Genomic DNA, 15,078 nt, shown 5'->3' on the forward strand with positions numbered 1-15,078 from the left:
TACACATTTATGCTTAAAGATGCTTAAAGATGGTAACAGTAATTCCACCATGCACTTGAATACACTGGTAAAGGTTAAATGTAGATATCCCATAACTTTCAAAACATTTAGGTTTGTTGTAAGCAAAATACTATAAAAAAGTGACGTGTTAGTTGTGAATACTGGAACTATTTAAAACAGAACAGATTGACCAGCTTTCCTGTACAATAATCTCCTGAACAAAGAAAGGTTACAAAAAGAGGAAAAATTACTCTTATTTTATTAACAAAAATTTAATTTGTGATTTTCTACGAACTTAATTGTACTTCAGGATGAAAAAGTAATTACAACATGTACCAGATATAGTAGTACAAAAAATTAAACATAAGTCAGAATTTTCAAAATACAATAAAACACATTTAGGTTTCTTGAAAGTAAAAATATTCAATATCACAAAAATAGGAAAAATTTACTGTAACATTACATGGTATGTGTGGACTCTGCACAGACCAACCTCTCTCTCTCTATACTTGCACGCCCCCACATTAAGTCAATTCTTCTTACGACAGACTATTCATCATCTGTAGGGATTGAATGAAATCATTAGTATAACAGAGCACACTTACTTCAACCTACATAATACATATACGACCTCACACCACTGAAATTATTTCACCGAATTTTTTTTATTCTTAAATTCACGTTGTTATTCACTCCCACTGCCACCCCCATTCTATTAGGTCAGCTGCCATAATGCATTTATCCAACTACTACTTTTGAAAGTACCTTCAAATCCTCTTTCACTTCATCACACCATCTAATCCTTTGCCTCCCTCTCAACCACCCGCACCCTCATCAGTACTTGCTCCTCACTCTTCCTTAACACATACCCATACCAATCTTTACGTCCTGGCACACCTACTTGAATGGAGTAAGCAACCTTGACCAACCTGGCAATTCTACTTACTTCATTTTCCAGCCCCTCATCCAACAAGATCTCCATTATGCACCTGAGCATCTTCTATTCGCTCCAGCTTCTGTTTCTCCTTCCTCCTAAATGCCATGTTTCTAAACCAAAGACCATCAATGGTCTTAAGTGCAATAGATCTTTGGTTTTGGTTTATATGGCTCTCTTTTATCACACACTATCCCTGCCACTTTCCTCCAATTCCCCCAAAACTTTTTATCCTACTTTCAAACTTGGCTTCCACCCTCCCTCCTGGCTTAAAGCCAATTCTCAGTACAATATTTGAAATTTTCTGTCCCTTTTAAATCTAGACCTCTTCTATCTTGTACAAATAAAACCAATCCTTCCCTGCTTGCTGGACACCATAACCTCACTTTCAACCACTTTTATCTTCATACCATCCAATTCAGTAGGCTCCTGCCCAATCTGCAATTCTTCTTCAGTCCCTGCCTTAATCAAGAGATCATCAGCATTCCCACAGATTTTCACTCCTAATCTCTTCACTCAATACATCTACAATCAATTCCACTTCAAACATTTCTTTTTGGAAACATGTCTAAATTCTTTTATACATCATTTAAACCATTCTAATCTTCAAAACTTAACTTTTCCTTAAACACCAAAACACTACAGTAGAACCCCAGCCTCGATCATACCAGAACTTGACATAATTGGATTTTGACACGAAATGTCGAGTAAATTTTGCGTCAAGAGCTCAAACAACAAACTGGAATCCGACCCGATGAATCATATGATGTTTGTAAACAAAAGTGTTTGGTCAGCCGCTGCTAGTTGGCATTGTTGGTGGCATTCTTCCCAATTGTATTTAAAAGCGTATAAAGCCCACACACGCTGCTGCTGCTGTTTACGTAATTAGTACCGCAATACGCCACTAGGATGGTGCTTTGGTTTGTTTACATCCGCTCATGCCACAAGCTGCTGAGTGCCGACGTAACTTTGGAAATTTTTCTTAATTTTATGATAACAGACATACAGTAATTCAGATTGTTTTTAATACTGTATTATTAATTTACTGTAATAATCAGGCTTGTTTTTCAATGTTATTATTATTAACAACAGTTTTTGTGTATACCTGTTACAGTACATTCTGGTAGTGCCTATAGGCTACCTAGCCTAGCCTGTGGCACTGGGTCTACCATCGGTAATACAGCTGCATTGGTCATAAGCCAATTTTTTTTTATATAGTATGCAATTAAAAATGTAAAAAGTGCTTCTAATATGGTAAGTTATTTAACACTGAACTTATTTAATTGTAATTTGTGTAATGTTTCATAATAATAAGGCAAGGTTGGGATTAATCCTTTTTCAGTTATTTCTTAGGAAAAATTGGTTCTTCAACTAAATCGAATCTCAACGCTTCTTCTGGAAGGATTAGCTTCTCTTGGTATTCTAACAAATGCCCTCTCTGGGGCTGCACAACACATCTGCTTCACTTCAAGTTCTACTTCCCTTGGCATTCTAACAAACACCCTCTCTGGGGCTGCACAACACAGATTCTTCAAGTTATCTGGCACCAAGTACTTTTGCTACAGCATGACAGAAGATATTTGTAAAATTATACAAGAAGATGCCAAAAATTGCCTCATTATTTGAAAAGAAAAAAAGTACTGTATTGGAAAGGAGGAAAAAAAAAAGATAAACTGTAAAAACCCAGCATGCAAAACTTACAGCATTGCAAAAGGAGCAAAATGAAACTAATGAAAAAGAAAATTCAGATAAGGGCCATATGCAACAGCTAAATACATGGCAACTAAATGGTTAAATATTAGTGTAAAATGCTACCACTGTATTATATTTTAAGAAAATCCTTCAAAATTTTTGCTATTTCATTTCAATAGAAACTGGAGTTTAGCTTGTTTGTCCACTATTACTGCAACATATTTTCTTGTCATTTGCATCTCCACATTTATTATGTAACATTCAATTCAAGTTCTTTCAGTGGAAGAAATCAGGAAACTCCCTTTTCAACACACATTGCACAAAAAGAGAATTACATCAGTATAATTATATAAATAATGTACAATGTCAGTGCCAAATATACTGAACATAATAAATCTTTTATTTATATTTACTGCTTACATAGCCCAAATCAAAAGCATACCAACAAACCACTGGTTAAACAATACAGAGCTAAACAAATAACAACCTGGTGACACTTTTACATGTAAAGTACTGAGAGCTCAGCAATCCCTTCTAGCACCCACATTAACAAAAGCTACAATATCTACTTCACATTACCTTACTTGGTGACCTGGTTGACATAAGCATCAAGCTCTGCATCTAATTCTTCAGCTGTGGGTACTTTGGCCTTGTCACGGCCTCCTGTCCCTCTTCGTCTTCCGCGACCCCCTCTGCTAATTCTGTTACCTGCATTACCTGGAAATGAACATTGTGTATAAAAGCAAACTATTACACCATAGCAGTCAGGGGTACATACTGTATGATCTCAAATATGTCAACATACTGATACACTCAGTCAGGGACATAATTTCAATTTCAAATTAAGTTTACACACATGAATACAAATTAAGGCAGCCTAGTAAATGCATCACCGCTTATGTGCTAAAGTCTAAGCTAATGATACTACCATTATTAAAGTTTACCCAGAACAAATTTCTGCTTGACCTCAGGTGTGTCCTTAAAAGGTGAATGTTGGAGTAGGTAAAATCACACTGGACAACTAAGTGCCATCAGGTAGAAAGCAAAAGTAAAGGACAATACAAATAAGGAGTTGAGCTGGGAGTCAAAATGGCATAGCAGAGAGCATTCAGTATCAACCACAGAGTATAATGCAAGGCACCAATAGGTATTAGCCCCAATAGGGAAGCTGCCAAAGCACCAAACTGTGCAACATTCTAACACCTCAATTTATTGAGTTGAAAGTCGAGAGGTAATTGTATCAAATTATTACAAACTAACTCTCAAATCTTTGCAGAAAAAAATTTATCCATTATTATTGTGCTGAGACCTCAAAATGCATTTCATGTTATTTTGGTCCCTTTATTCAAAAAAGTTTCCCATAAAATATTTATGCTGCTGTGAAGCATTTTATAACACATTATGAAAATGAACATGAACTTTGGAAATATATAATGCTCAGAATCTTAGCATACCTAAAATGCCAACAAATGAATGAAAACACTTTCCTATGAATCATAATGATTCATAAACCTCTAACATCTGGCAAAATAAAAAAAAAAATTCATAACCTAACCAGATAATCCTCCACCATTTACAGTAGCCAACTAGCAACCCAGGGCCTGGCAAACTTAATTTTTATGTATGTTAATGCAAACAGGGTACAAGTACAGTATTTATAAATGAACACACAATATATTTACCACCAGATAGTCGGGATCCACCTCCGAAAGATCGGGGTCCTTGTCCTAGTCTCTTTACAGGGCCTACCCCATTTCTCTTAGCACCACCCTCTGTGCCACCCTCAATAGTTATTTTCATGGTGCGCCCATCCAAACGCACGCCATTGTATTTACGCTGAGCTCTAACAGCATCTGAATGACGATCAAAATTGACATGTCCTGTTCCCAGACTTCTGCCTGATCTGTCATAGTGAATGGCTGCACTTCTGAGGGGGCCAAACTCCGAAAAAAGCTCCTGTAAATAAATTTTTATTCAATTTCAATGTTAATTAAATTAATTAAACAGCAACAAAAAGTCACATCACTATCTCTCTCTTGTTTGTTGTACTACAGACTGGTTCTTGGATTGTTAAATACAAAGCATCATTAAAAAATATTGGTGTAATTCATGAATTGATCTACACAAAAATATAAGCACAGTAATGATGCATTACATTCTGAGTAATTTCATTTTAAAAAATTTATTTTCAACAAGTTTATTAAATTTTTATTAACATCCAATACTCCCATGATTCTTTGCACTGCTACAATATGAAATGGTTAACTAGATCTGACTTACATTTCTAGACTTATATGCAAATGGATCTGTAATAAGGTAAAATATGATGGAGCCAGTGACCCAAGGGGCAGAGCAAAGAACTTCTAACACAGTTCTTTGTATGCTACACAGGGCACACTGGAGGCAGCAATTCCCCATGAGAGAAAATTTTGAGAACTATTTGCTACAAACCAAACACTTGTAACGTACATGAATATCAGTATCTGACACGCCGAAGTCTAAGTTGGAGAGAACTAATCTTGCAGGGCCTGACCTCGGGGCTGGTCCTTGAAACAAGTCGTGACTCCATTTGCCATCAATATTTCCCTGTGGATAAAAATTGAAATGATTATGAAGTTTTTGTATTCTTATTAGCAGTAAATAGAAATACCGTAATGGAGAAAAATCAGAACATTAAGAAAAATTCACTGGTGAGGAACTTTTACTATGGTTTAAACTGCAACATAAAATGACATGCACACAGAACAGACAACCAAACAGTAATTACAATGATAGAAATAAAAAAAATGGATTGAAAAAAATAATTCCATTCTTACATATAGGCTACGTACTGTACTCTACTTAAATATTTAAGTTGACCTCTGAAATAATAAACCAGTTTATATCGTAAACATTTACCCATCAACTTTTCTTTCCACTGAGTTAGGAAATGAAGTCAGTTACCCATCCTCTTCTGTCTTGTGCTCTTTTGCCTGAACTCCCTATCTAGGTCTCCATCCATCTCATTTTTCCATAATTTTCTAGGCACTCCCAACAGCTCTTCATCACTGCTGCTTCAATATCTACTGCTTTCCTAACCAACTGTTGTTCCTCATCCCTTCTCATCACTTGTCCATACCCTCTCAAGTCTCTCTTTTTCCAGTGTCTTGATACCATATCTCTCCACCAATTCATCTGTAGTGTGATTTTCCCAAAATATTAGCCATGAACCTAATATTCTGGTCATGTCTTTTCAAAATTACCTCCATTTTCATTTTTAACTGACCATGTTTCTGCTTCAATGAGTAGCACACTCTGGGAACTTGAATAAGAGCTAATTGGGATTTATACTATTTCAATCTCAAAACCAGGGATCACTGGTCTCAATACCAGAATCAGACTTAAGTGAAAGGAAGGTCAACATCCTCCCAACAACACAACCTCTCCCTAAATTTCACTTATTCTTTAGAAGGACACACCAGAGTGGGGGGAAAATCTGAGTGTCAAGCCACAATTCCAACAACACAATGCTTTGAATGAAGCCATTGCAACCAATACCATGACCCCTACTTAAGCAGTCAAGCAAGACATCACTTCTGTACAAAGGCATTCCAAAGGGAGATTATCCATCAGCCCAGTGACTAACATGTCCACCTGTAAGGAGGCAAGTGGGTCTGCATCTTCTGGGCCATATTATTTCCACTTGCACATCAAAAACAAGGGATGCAGTTTCCAGAAGAAACTGGAGGGGTGTGTGCTTCTCTGATCCAAATATTAGAAAACTGATCAATTCTAGAATATCTAACAAGCAGAAACAGTGTGGCCTTTGGGATGAATCAAAAGTGCACTCAATGGAGCACGCCAAGTGCCAACTGATCACTTCCCTGGATTACTGTATTCATAACTGAGCCCTTAGACATGGAAAAAGTCCATCCAACTGCCTGAGGACAATCCTCTACCTAACTCTGCCCTTGCTCAGAAGACCATTACAATGAGTGCCATGAACTGACTACCCCAGATCCTAAGTCACAATCCAAGGGCACTGAAGGATACCTAGGATGATCCTCTCCTCTAACCCTCAGGTCTAGAGCTACTTGGAGAATCAGCTATGCTGGCTATGCCGACCTATCTAGAAAAACTTAAGTGCATATACTGGATGATAATAGATTGTAAATGGTCTTGAACATTACCCAGCACACGAGAAAGGCCACGTCTGTGACTGTCCAGGTATAAGTCAAGGGGTCACCTCTGGATATACTCGGCAGCAAGAAATCTTAACAGTTTTGGCTTATGGAAGGTGAGGGGAGGGGTTTCCCACCACCTTGTTACCAAGTTTTTTACTGTTTCCAGCTCAAGGTGATAAATACTACATAACAGGGGATGGTTTGTATTTATGATTGGAGGTAAAAAAAATTCAGTTACCTTATTAAAATGCACTTTCCAACTATAAAGGGATGTTTGGTCAGTATTCAAGAAATTCTGTACAAGAGATATGATGGGCAAGCTGATCTCTTGTTTGGCCCCAGATTCCAAACAGTGTTGTACCATATACCAATGAAGAAGAGGCACCAATGGCATGCAAGGTTCTTAGGTGCCTCTGACAATAATATGGCCATAGTCTATTATAATATTTGGAAATTAGGTTGAATTTTGATGTTCTGTCAAAAGTCCAATTTAATTTTATGTAATGGATTGCAACTGTACCCTTTTAAAAACCAATGCCAAACATTTTACCAAAAGTTGGGAGCTAGTAATTTGGCAAGACCCCAAGGGCAGGTGGGACCTGTAACCTTAGGTTAGGTTGGGTTGGGTTTTGTTCTTGGGTGCCTAAGAATACTGAAATAATCTCTTTGAAAATAACTGGTAAGTCTGGTTTTTTTTAAGATATTTGTAATTTTATATGCAAGGGATTCTATAGCAGGTTAAAATTTATTTACATACACACCTGCAAATGTAATTGGTAAAGGGAAGAGTAAAAACCATATCCAGCAAGGCTTCCTGTTTCCCTTTTCTAACCTTGATGACCAGTAACATGGTTAATAATGATAATCAATTTGCATTAAATTAAAAAGCCTTGAAGTAGACAAACAGGATAACTTTAATTTCTTCCGGTGTTACAGAGATGGCAGATGTACTAAACAACACAAAACCTTGCATCTTCCTATTCAAAGCAGCAGTCAGGCAGAGGACATGGTGGACATGCTACAAAGTGGGTACACTAAATAATCAAGCATCTTGAAACTTAAAACTTCAGCAACCTAAACTGGGTGAAAACCATCAAATCTGGGCTTTGTTAGGAATCAAAACTATTACAACATCAAGGTAGGCTACTCAGTTTTATATGACTACTTGCATAAAGCTCAACAGCAACTTTTCAGCTATGGTTTTCAAAGAAAATGGTCTCCCTAAATTATGGTATAAATAAATAAAATACCCTAAAAAATAAATCAGCCATGTATAGGCTATGGTTTATTTTTATTATATTTAAGTAATCCTGTAGCCTAAAGCAGTAGAGGTGCCAAGAATTGCAAACTTTATAGGTCTATTTCTGGGGGATGTGGCCTGTTTAGGCCTTAAAGCAAAACCAAAATATGCAGGCTGGCCTATAGCAACAGAGATTAATCCAATCTAACCCATGCCATCACCACCCACCCATACAAGCAGGCTAATATGGTTCATAGCAAAATGTGCGCAAATAGCTTGCAGGGTCAGGTGACCCCGTAATTTGCCTCCTGGTAAAAATGTCATGGGGTTTCAAAAGATAAAACCACAGGAAAATCCTACAAACTACGAATTGCGTAATCGGAAATTCTTGGCGTTTCCGGTATCTAACGCAGCATAGACTACGTTGCCCAACAAAGGCCGCAAACCTAACAGGCTCAGAATTTCACTGAATAGGGATATGTGTAATTACGAAGAATATTTGAAAAACCTTACCCTGGGAGGATTGGAGGAAGAGGAAGAGGAAGGGGCAGAGGCAGAGGCAGAGGCAGAGGCAGGACGGTTAGCACTTCGACGAACAGCGGGAGCGCCGCCACCACCACGCTGCCCTTGTCGGGCTCCTCTCCTTCCAGCACCACTTCCACCGCCTCTTCTATTGCCAGGCCTGATTTTGTTCGTTTTGATGATGTCTTCTAGGCTCATATCAACGCTGGAAACCATTTTCGGTGGGCTTGCGTCGCGTGGTCCACAAAAAAAGCTTAGTGCAAAGTACGGCGCCTAACGCACTTGGTCAGCAATGACCTTAGTTCGGTTCCTGCTGAACAATGTCGATTCAGGAGTCCTTCTCGGGTTAAACTGCTCCTTAGTGTAACAGCAGATCCAATTATCAGAGTAATCGTTGGCTCTGTACTTGCTCTGAGAGTGTACTGTTCTGGTCTTGTGACTTTCGCGATCCTGTATCTGTTCTGGCGTCAGTAAAACTAAAACAACGGATGGCGCCGCCGACCAGCGGTTGAGCAGAGATTAGTAGTAGTAGGTTGTTTCGATCGTAAGGTCTAAGGCAGTCAGTACCTCTGTAATAGCTCCTATGCAGTTGTTGATGTTATTGTTTTCCTTGAAATTATCATGTGTTTTAATAATGAAAAATATCTGTGTCACCTTTCGAGTTTTTCCTTCTCTGAGGAAATTACTCATGAAGAATTACTGTCGTTATGCTGCCATCCCAGGTGGTAATTTAACGTGCCCTTTGCTGGCTCACTCACTGATCACGTGATATGCACTTATTTTAATGTTCAGTACCAGTTAAAACTGTTTTCACTCATCTTACTGGCTTTTGGATAAGACTCCCACTCAAGTAATCTGTGTAAATACTGTTATAAGTTCGCCTAAGACCATGGCACGGCAATATTGCTTATACAGATGAATTCCCTTATCAAGGTAAATTCTTGATACCGAGCAGACATCTTTTGGGAACAGCTGCTCCTGAAAATAAGCCATAACTTTTGACATTTACAGTGAGTCTATACGGGTTATAATGAGCTAGAAATAAGCTAGTATGGTTTATTTAGTCTAGTGGGAAGTTTTTGCATTGAAGTTACAATTAAAAGGATGGAAAACTTTGTGTAAACAGTCCTTGCAATATCCTTGATTTTAGCGTGATTATTAAGTTAATGATTCGATGGAAAATTTTAGGACGTTTGTTGCAAGTATGTTGAAAGTATTATCGTGCATTTCCTGGGATACGGTATAAAACTTGCCTACCTGTTGTTACATAAACATCTGCTCACGAAAAGAATCCTACGACAATGGATATGCGTTACAAACGAACGGTATTAAAAATGTGGCAAAAGTTGCAAGCCAGACATAGGTAGATGCCTTTTATAACGTTATATTATTTAGTCAATTATTTAAAATGGAAGCTTAGCACTCATGATTGTGACGATAGTAGAGGAAACTTTAATGTCAAGGGAACTAAGGAATGCAGCATTGGAAGTCGACAGTGCTGGTCAGTATTTATCAGCAGTGCCTTTTACGGAAGTTTACTGTAACAAATTTTTTTCTTGTATATCTGCCCTAATCTTGTTTCCACAAAATTAGTTTGAGAAAGAAGGAAAATAAAAGTATCTACAGATTTAGTGCAATTTGCCATACTTTGTGGACATTTTCTTTGGTTTGCATACTTCCAGTCCGTCTAGACCTGGATTCGACAGCGAAGCGTCGATCCTTTACATTACAACCCACGGAACACTAACCGAGATCTAAACATCCCAAGAGTTTGTAAAACACATTTGTGTACATCTCTTGTTAATGCTCTTTGGAGTTTCGTTCAGCTGAGTTTGGGCCGCTTTTACCGGAGAGCTTTGACATATTATCAAATGCAAATACAGGTAGGTTGATAGTTTTATACCCAATAACCCAGGAAGTCCATAATAGAAAATGGGAACTTCAACTTGGGCCTCTGGTAGTAATTTCACGGACTGTAATAAATATTTGGATAAAAATCGCGCAGTTACACAGAGTAGACTTGGCATTTCAAAAGTATTTTATTCATTTCCCAGTGTTTCATTTTTTTAATACTATGTGCCTAATGAGTTCATTTTCCTAAAAGCTGTTGTATACTATAGATTGGATAGTGATATTATATTATAAACATACTACTGCTTAATAGGCTCCCATCATGCCTTGTTATGAAACATAGATGATGTCTTGTGCGTTGTCCAAGTTAGAATCCTTTGCATTTTCTGTCATCCTGTAAATAATCATTTTCACAAAACCTTAGGTTTGTTGCTTTTAGAATCCTTTGACTTTCTTTCTGACTGGACTTGGGTCATCGTTATAAGTTTAAGGATTCATTTTACAGTTGTTACAACCTCTGAGTTGTTCATTCATTCATTTTCAGGTTAGATATGTTTTCGGATCATTGACGTTGAATGATGCTCTTTTTCAGCAATATCCTGTGAATTCTTGCCATATCCAGCACTCATCAGTAAATTATGTTAGTTAATCATGCTCTAATCATAACTCCTTTGCTTACAGCCAGCTTTGATTTCTTCTTTTTATGCAAATGCATTATGAACAGCACTCTCTTTTTAAAGTTAAAGGGTTTTAATATATTGTTTTGTTGGATTTCTTCAGAACCCTTTTCTCTCTCTCTCTCTCTCTCTCTCTCTCTCTCTCTCTCTCTCTCTCTCTCTCTCTCTCTCTCTCTCTCTCATTGAAGCTTACTGATATTTTGCCTGTGTGATTCGATGAAGAGTAATAAAGTGATTGGTCGTATTTCATTGTGATTACTTAAGTAAATTAATGAGAAGTAAATCCGGTGTTTTCATTTTCTTTTAAAAGCTGTTAAATTTTGTAATCTCCAGCGTCACACACTAAACAGCCGAGCCCTATGGCTAACCAAACTGTAACCAGCATTAAAATCAATTGGAGCAGGAGTGGGCTCATGCCCATTACCAGGTTGTCATGGACGTGAGTAATTAGTTGTAAAGGACATAAACAAATACCTGATGATTCCTTGCAAGCAGTCTGACTGCTAGAAGCAAGTGAAGTATCGAGATTCCTGGTACTCTTCTTCTTCTTTCCCGCCGTTATCCCTACGTTAAGGGGTCGGTTGCCTGATGCTCCTTCTCCGCTGCCTTCTATCGGAGACATCATCCTCCACCAAACATCTTCTCTCCATATCTTCCTTCACTTTATCTCGCCATCTAATTCTCTGTCCCCCTCTCGATCTTCTTCCTCTAACAGGTTCTTCCCAAGCCCTCTTCACTCCCTCCTCGTCATCCATCCTTAAACACATGCCCATACCATCTCAATCCCATCTCTCAAGAGCTCTTTGTTGGGTGACTCTCTGATGAAGAGTTAGACCTCTGTGATATCTGTTAGTCCCGTTGCTAAGCCTGCTGTTCTTCTTATTTTAATCAATTCTCAAGGTATACTTTTTTCCATCTCTCAAGAAGCGATATTCCCATAATCCACCTCAGCATTCTCATTTCTGTTCTCTCAAGCTTTACTTCCTCTTTTCTTCTTAGAGCCCATGTTTCTGATCCATACATTAACACTGGTCTTATCACTGTGCTATAGATCTTGACTTTTAGCTTGATTGGCATTTTCCTACCACATTCAACTCCAGCCACATCTCTCCACTTCCTCCACGCCGCTTTTATTCTACTGTCCACTTCAGCCTCACATCCTCCCTCTTGGCTTAAAGTAGATCCTAAGTATTTAAACTTTTCCACCTGTTTTATAATCGAGCCTCATCTTTCTGGTATTACTGTTCTGTCTTTATCTTCCCTACTGCTCAGTAAAACCTCTGTTTTATTCACATTCACCCTTAAGCCACCCCCCTCTCTAAAGACTCCTGCCACTCTCCAACCCTTCTCTGAAGGTCCTCCTCATCTGCAGCAGTAATCACCAGATCATCAGCGTACAACAACTCCCACAGCACTTCATTCCTGATCTCTTCATTCAACACATCCATGACCAGTACAAACAAAAATGGGCTTAATGCTGACCCCTGGTGTAATCCAACACTAACTTCAGTTTTCTGTTTCCCTCACTGCTGTTATTACTTTTGTGCTCGTTCCTGGTACTGTTGCAAATCTTAATTGGCTGACTGATTGATTTGAAGTTCTCTGGTATCATGACATAACAGAGCTCTAGTAGACAGAAGACTGGGCTGTAATTTTGCACCCCTCAGGAACAGACGTATTGCGTAATTTTCCCCTTAAGAAAAAATCATATAAAAACTAAAGCTAGCAGATATGGGGTTGATAACAGATGCTCTAATCATCATCTTAAAATGTAATGGTGACAAGTAATCATTATGATAAAATACCCTAGGCATCATTTGAATAATATCCGAGATATCATTTAAAAAGTAATGAGAAAACTGATTCTCTCTCTCTCTCTCTCTCTCTCTCTCTCTCTCTCTCTCTCTCTCTCTCTCTCTCTCTCTCTCTCTCTCCAGATGTCTAGGACGAGGTTATCAAGGATCTTTTTAATATTCTATAAACATGGAGCAAATCAGATGAGAAATGTCTCAGAATAAATAATAACAGAAAAATAAGCGGCCGTAGAAGACTTATTTTTCTTCTTCTTTAAGGTTCAAAGTTTATGCATAATGTAACTCCGCCCTGTTGTTAAGTTTGGTTTATAGTTGCTAATCATAAACTGATAAGGGGTGGACGTTAGACGGACTGCATCCAAGCATAGAGGATTTTAGCTTCCTGAGTTATTCATTTATTTTAGTTTGGTTGTCATAACAATATATTTCCTCTCGGCAAATCTGTCAATTTTATTTACCTCGTGGCAACTTCCAGTCGAGTCCTGGTAATTCAGTTTGGAGAGTTTACAATTATTGTATATATGTTGAATATTATGTTTACAATATCTTAATCACTGGTATAGATTCGGTTATCGTTTATCGGAAATGAAGAAGCTAGGATCTGTCGTAGAGTCTAATTCGGTTTCTTGATGGTATGATAAACAACATTCTTTCCAGACGCCTTCATAACAGTGGAACAACAAGTAATTTTTTCCTGGTTGGTGTAAGACGTTGACAGAATATTCGTTTCGGTTGTGATCCCGGGAAAATAATGATTACAAAACCATTCAGTGTCGTGGAGAGAGGAGAGAGAGAGAGAGAGAGAGAGAGAGAGAGAGAGAGAGAGAGAGAGAGAGAGCTCTGAGAAGGAAAAGGGACCCATTTATCATATGCATTTCTCCTCACGACCTAAGTTCATGGTTTGTCAGCGAAGAGTTTGTTGCATGGTTGTATTATATTCGTACAAGACTATATATTCAAGCTAAGATTGTCTTTAAGATCTGTTCTTACATCACCTAATACTTAAGACATCCAAGAAGACTGAATGTTGCGAAATTGTGTAAGTGCTCCACCGGAACTGAAGATTATAGTGGTTATGTTGAAAGTCTCACAAATTAAAATACGATGAAGTGACAAGGTAAGATAAAAAAAAAACCATGTGGGGCAGAATGAAACAATTGTGAGAAAAACTGAAGCGTTTAGTGACCACCAAGTTCAGAAGACCCAGCAACGCATAAAACAATAGAAGTGAAAAGGAGCAAACATCCAAATGTTAACGAGTCGTTAATGTAATACTGGAGAAGAAAGAGCAGCAAGGGAAACTGTGAGCAAGTTAAAACAGTGTAAGAGAGAGCAAGTTAAAACAGTGTAAGAGAGAGAGAGAGAGAGAGAGAGAGAGAGAGCGCAATTGACAACCATACCAATTCTCAATACACTGAGCTCTGTGAAGGAAGAAGGGCCCCATTTGCCGTATCAGTAGATTTTTAAAGTGCATTCGATTCTGTTTGGAGGGGGAAATGATAAGAGACTGATAAAGTAAGATATGCGGTAGTGTTATAGAAATAGTAGTAGTTACTCTGTGTTCATTAAGCACAAAGCAAAACTCAGTGGTCACCGACAGACAGGAATCAGGAGTCAGAGAGGATGTAGTGGAATCCCATTCCATATCATATTAATAACATATTTAATTACAGGAAAAAACTCCAGGAGAATATCGGGTACGAAAAGTGAATCTCCGAAAATTCCAGCATTTTTTTTTTTTGCAGATGAAAGCTGGCAATAACGCAAAGTATCGAGGAAATAAAAAATAACAGCAAAACATCCTAATAGGAAGAGTAAGTCTTGTTGAATTTCGATGAACAAAGAAAAAAAACAACTTGACAATATACAGTCAAAAGAGAAAATAACTCCTAAATCAGAAAGGAGGAATTGAAGTAGAAGAATTTGATGATTAATTTGGGGGCAAAGGTAACTAGAAAAAGGAACCGTTTTGATGGTCATGAGAAGAAATTTGTATGATAAGGAAGAATAGGTATGTTATAAAATACAAACTACATGCAACACAGTATAAGAAAAACACTGGGAATCTTTACCCATTCTCTCGTTTCTAGATGTTGCAAAAACATCATCATTCAGTAAGGAATAATCTGAAAAAAAAGTTTGACAACCAAGCATAGATAGCAAGCAGTCCTTGAAATGCCAGTAC

General features: G+C 37.9%; 1 protein-coding gene across 1 annotated transcript; it reads right to left on the reverse strand.

The window, feature by feature from the left end:
- Positions 1-245: 245 nt before the first annotated feature.
- LOC136850103 (THO complex subunit 4-like) lies at positions 246-9,310 on the reverse strand. The gene is made up of 5 exons (XM_067123648.1): positions 8,543-9,310; positions 5,096-5,212; positions 4,309-4,582; positions 3,206-3,343; positions 246-560 (listed from the first exon to the last, which is right to left on the reverse strand). The coding sequence occupies exons 1-4, from the start codon at positions 8,765-8,767 to the stop codon at positions 3,207-3,209; spliced, it is 753 nt and encodes a 250-aa protein (XP_066979749.1). The 5' UTR covers positions 8,768-9,310; the 3' UTR covers positions 246-560; position 3,206.
- Between the last annotated feature and the right edge of the window lie 5,768 nt (positions 9,311-15,078).

The sequence above is a fragment of the Macrobrachium rosenbergii genome, chromosome 21 (genome assembly GCF_040412425.1).
Source record: "Macrobrachium rosenbergii isolate ZJJX-2024 chromosome 21, ASM4041242v1, whole genome shotgun sequence".
In the NCBI taxonomy this organism is placed as follows: Eukaryota; Metazoa; Arthropoda; class Malacostraca; order Decapoda; family Palaemonidae; genus Macrobrachium; species Macrobrachium rosenbergii.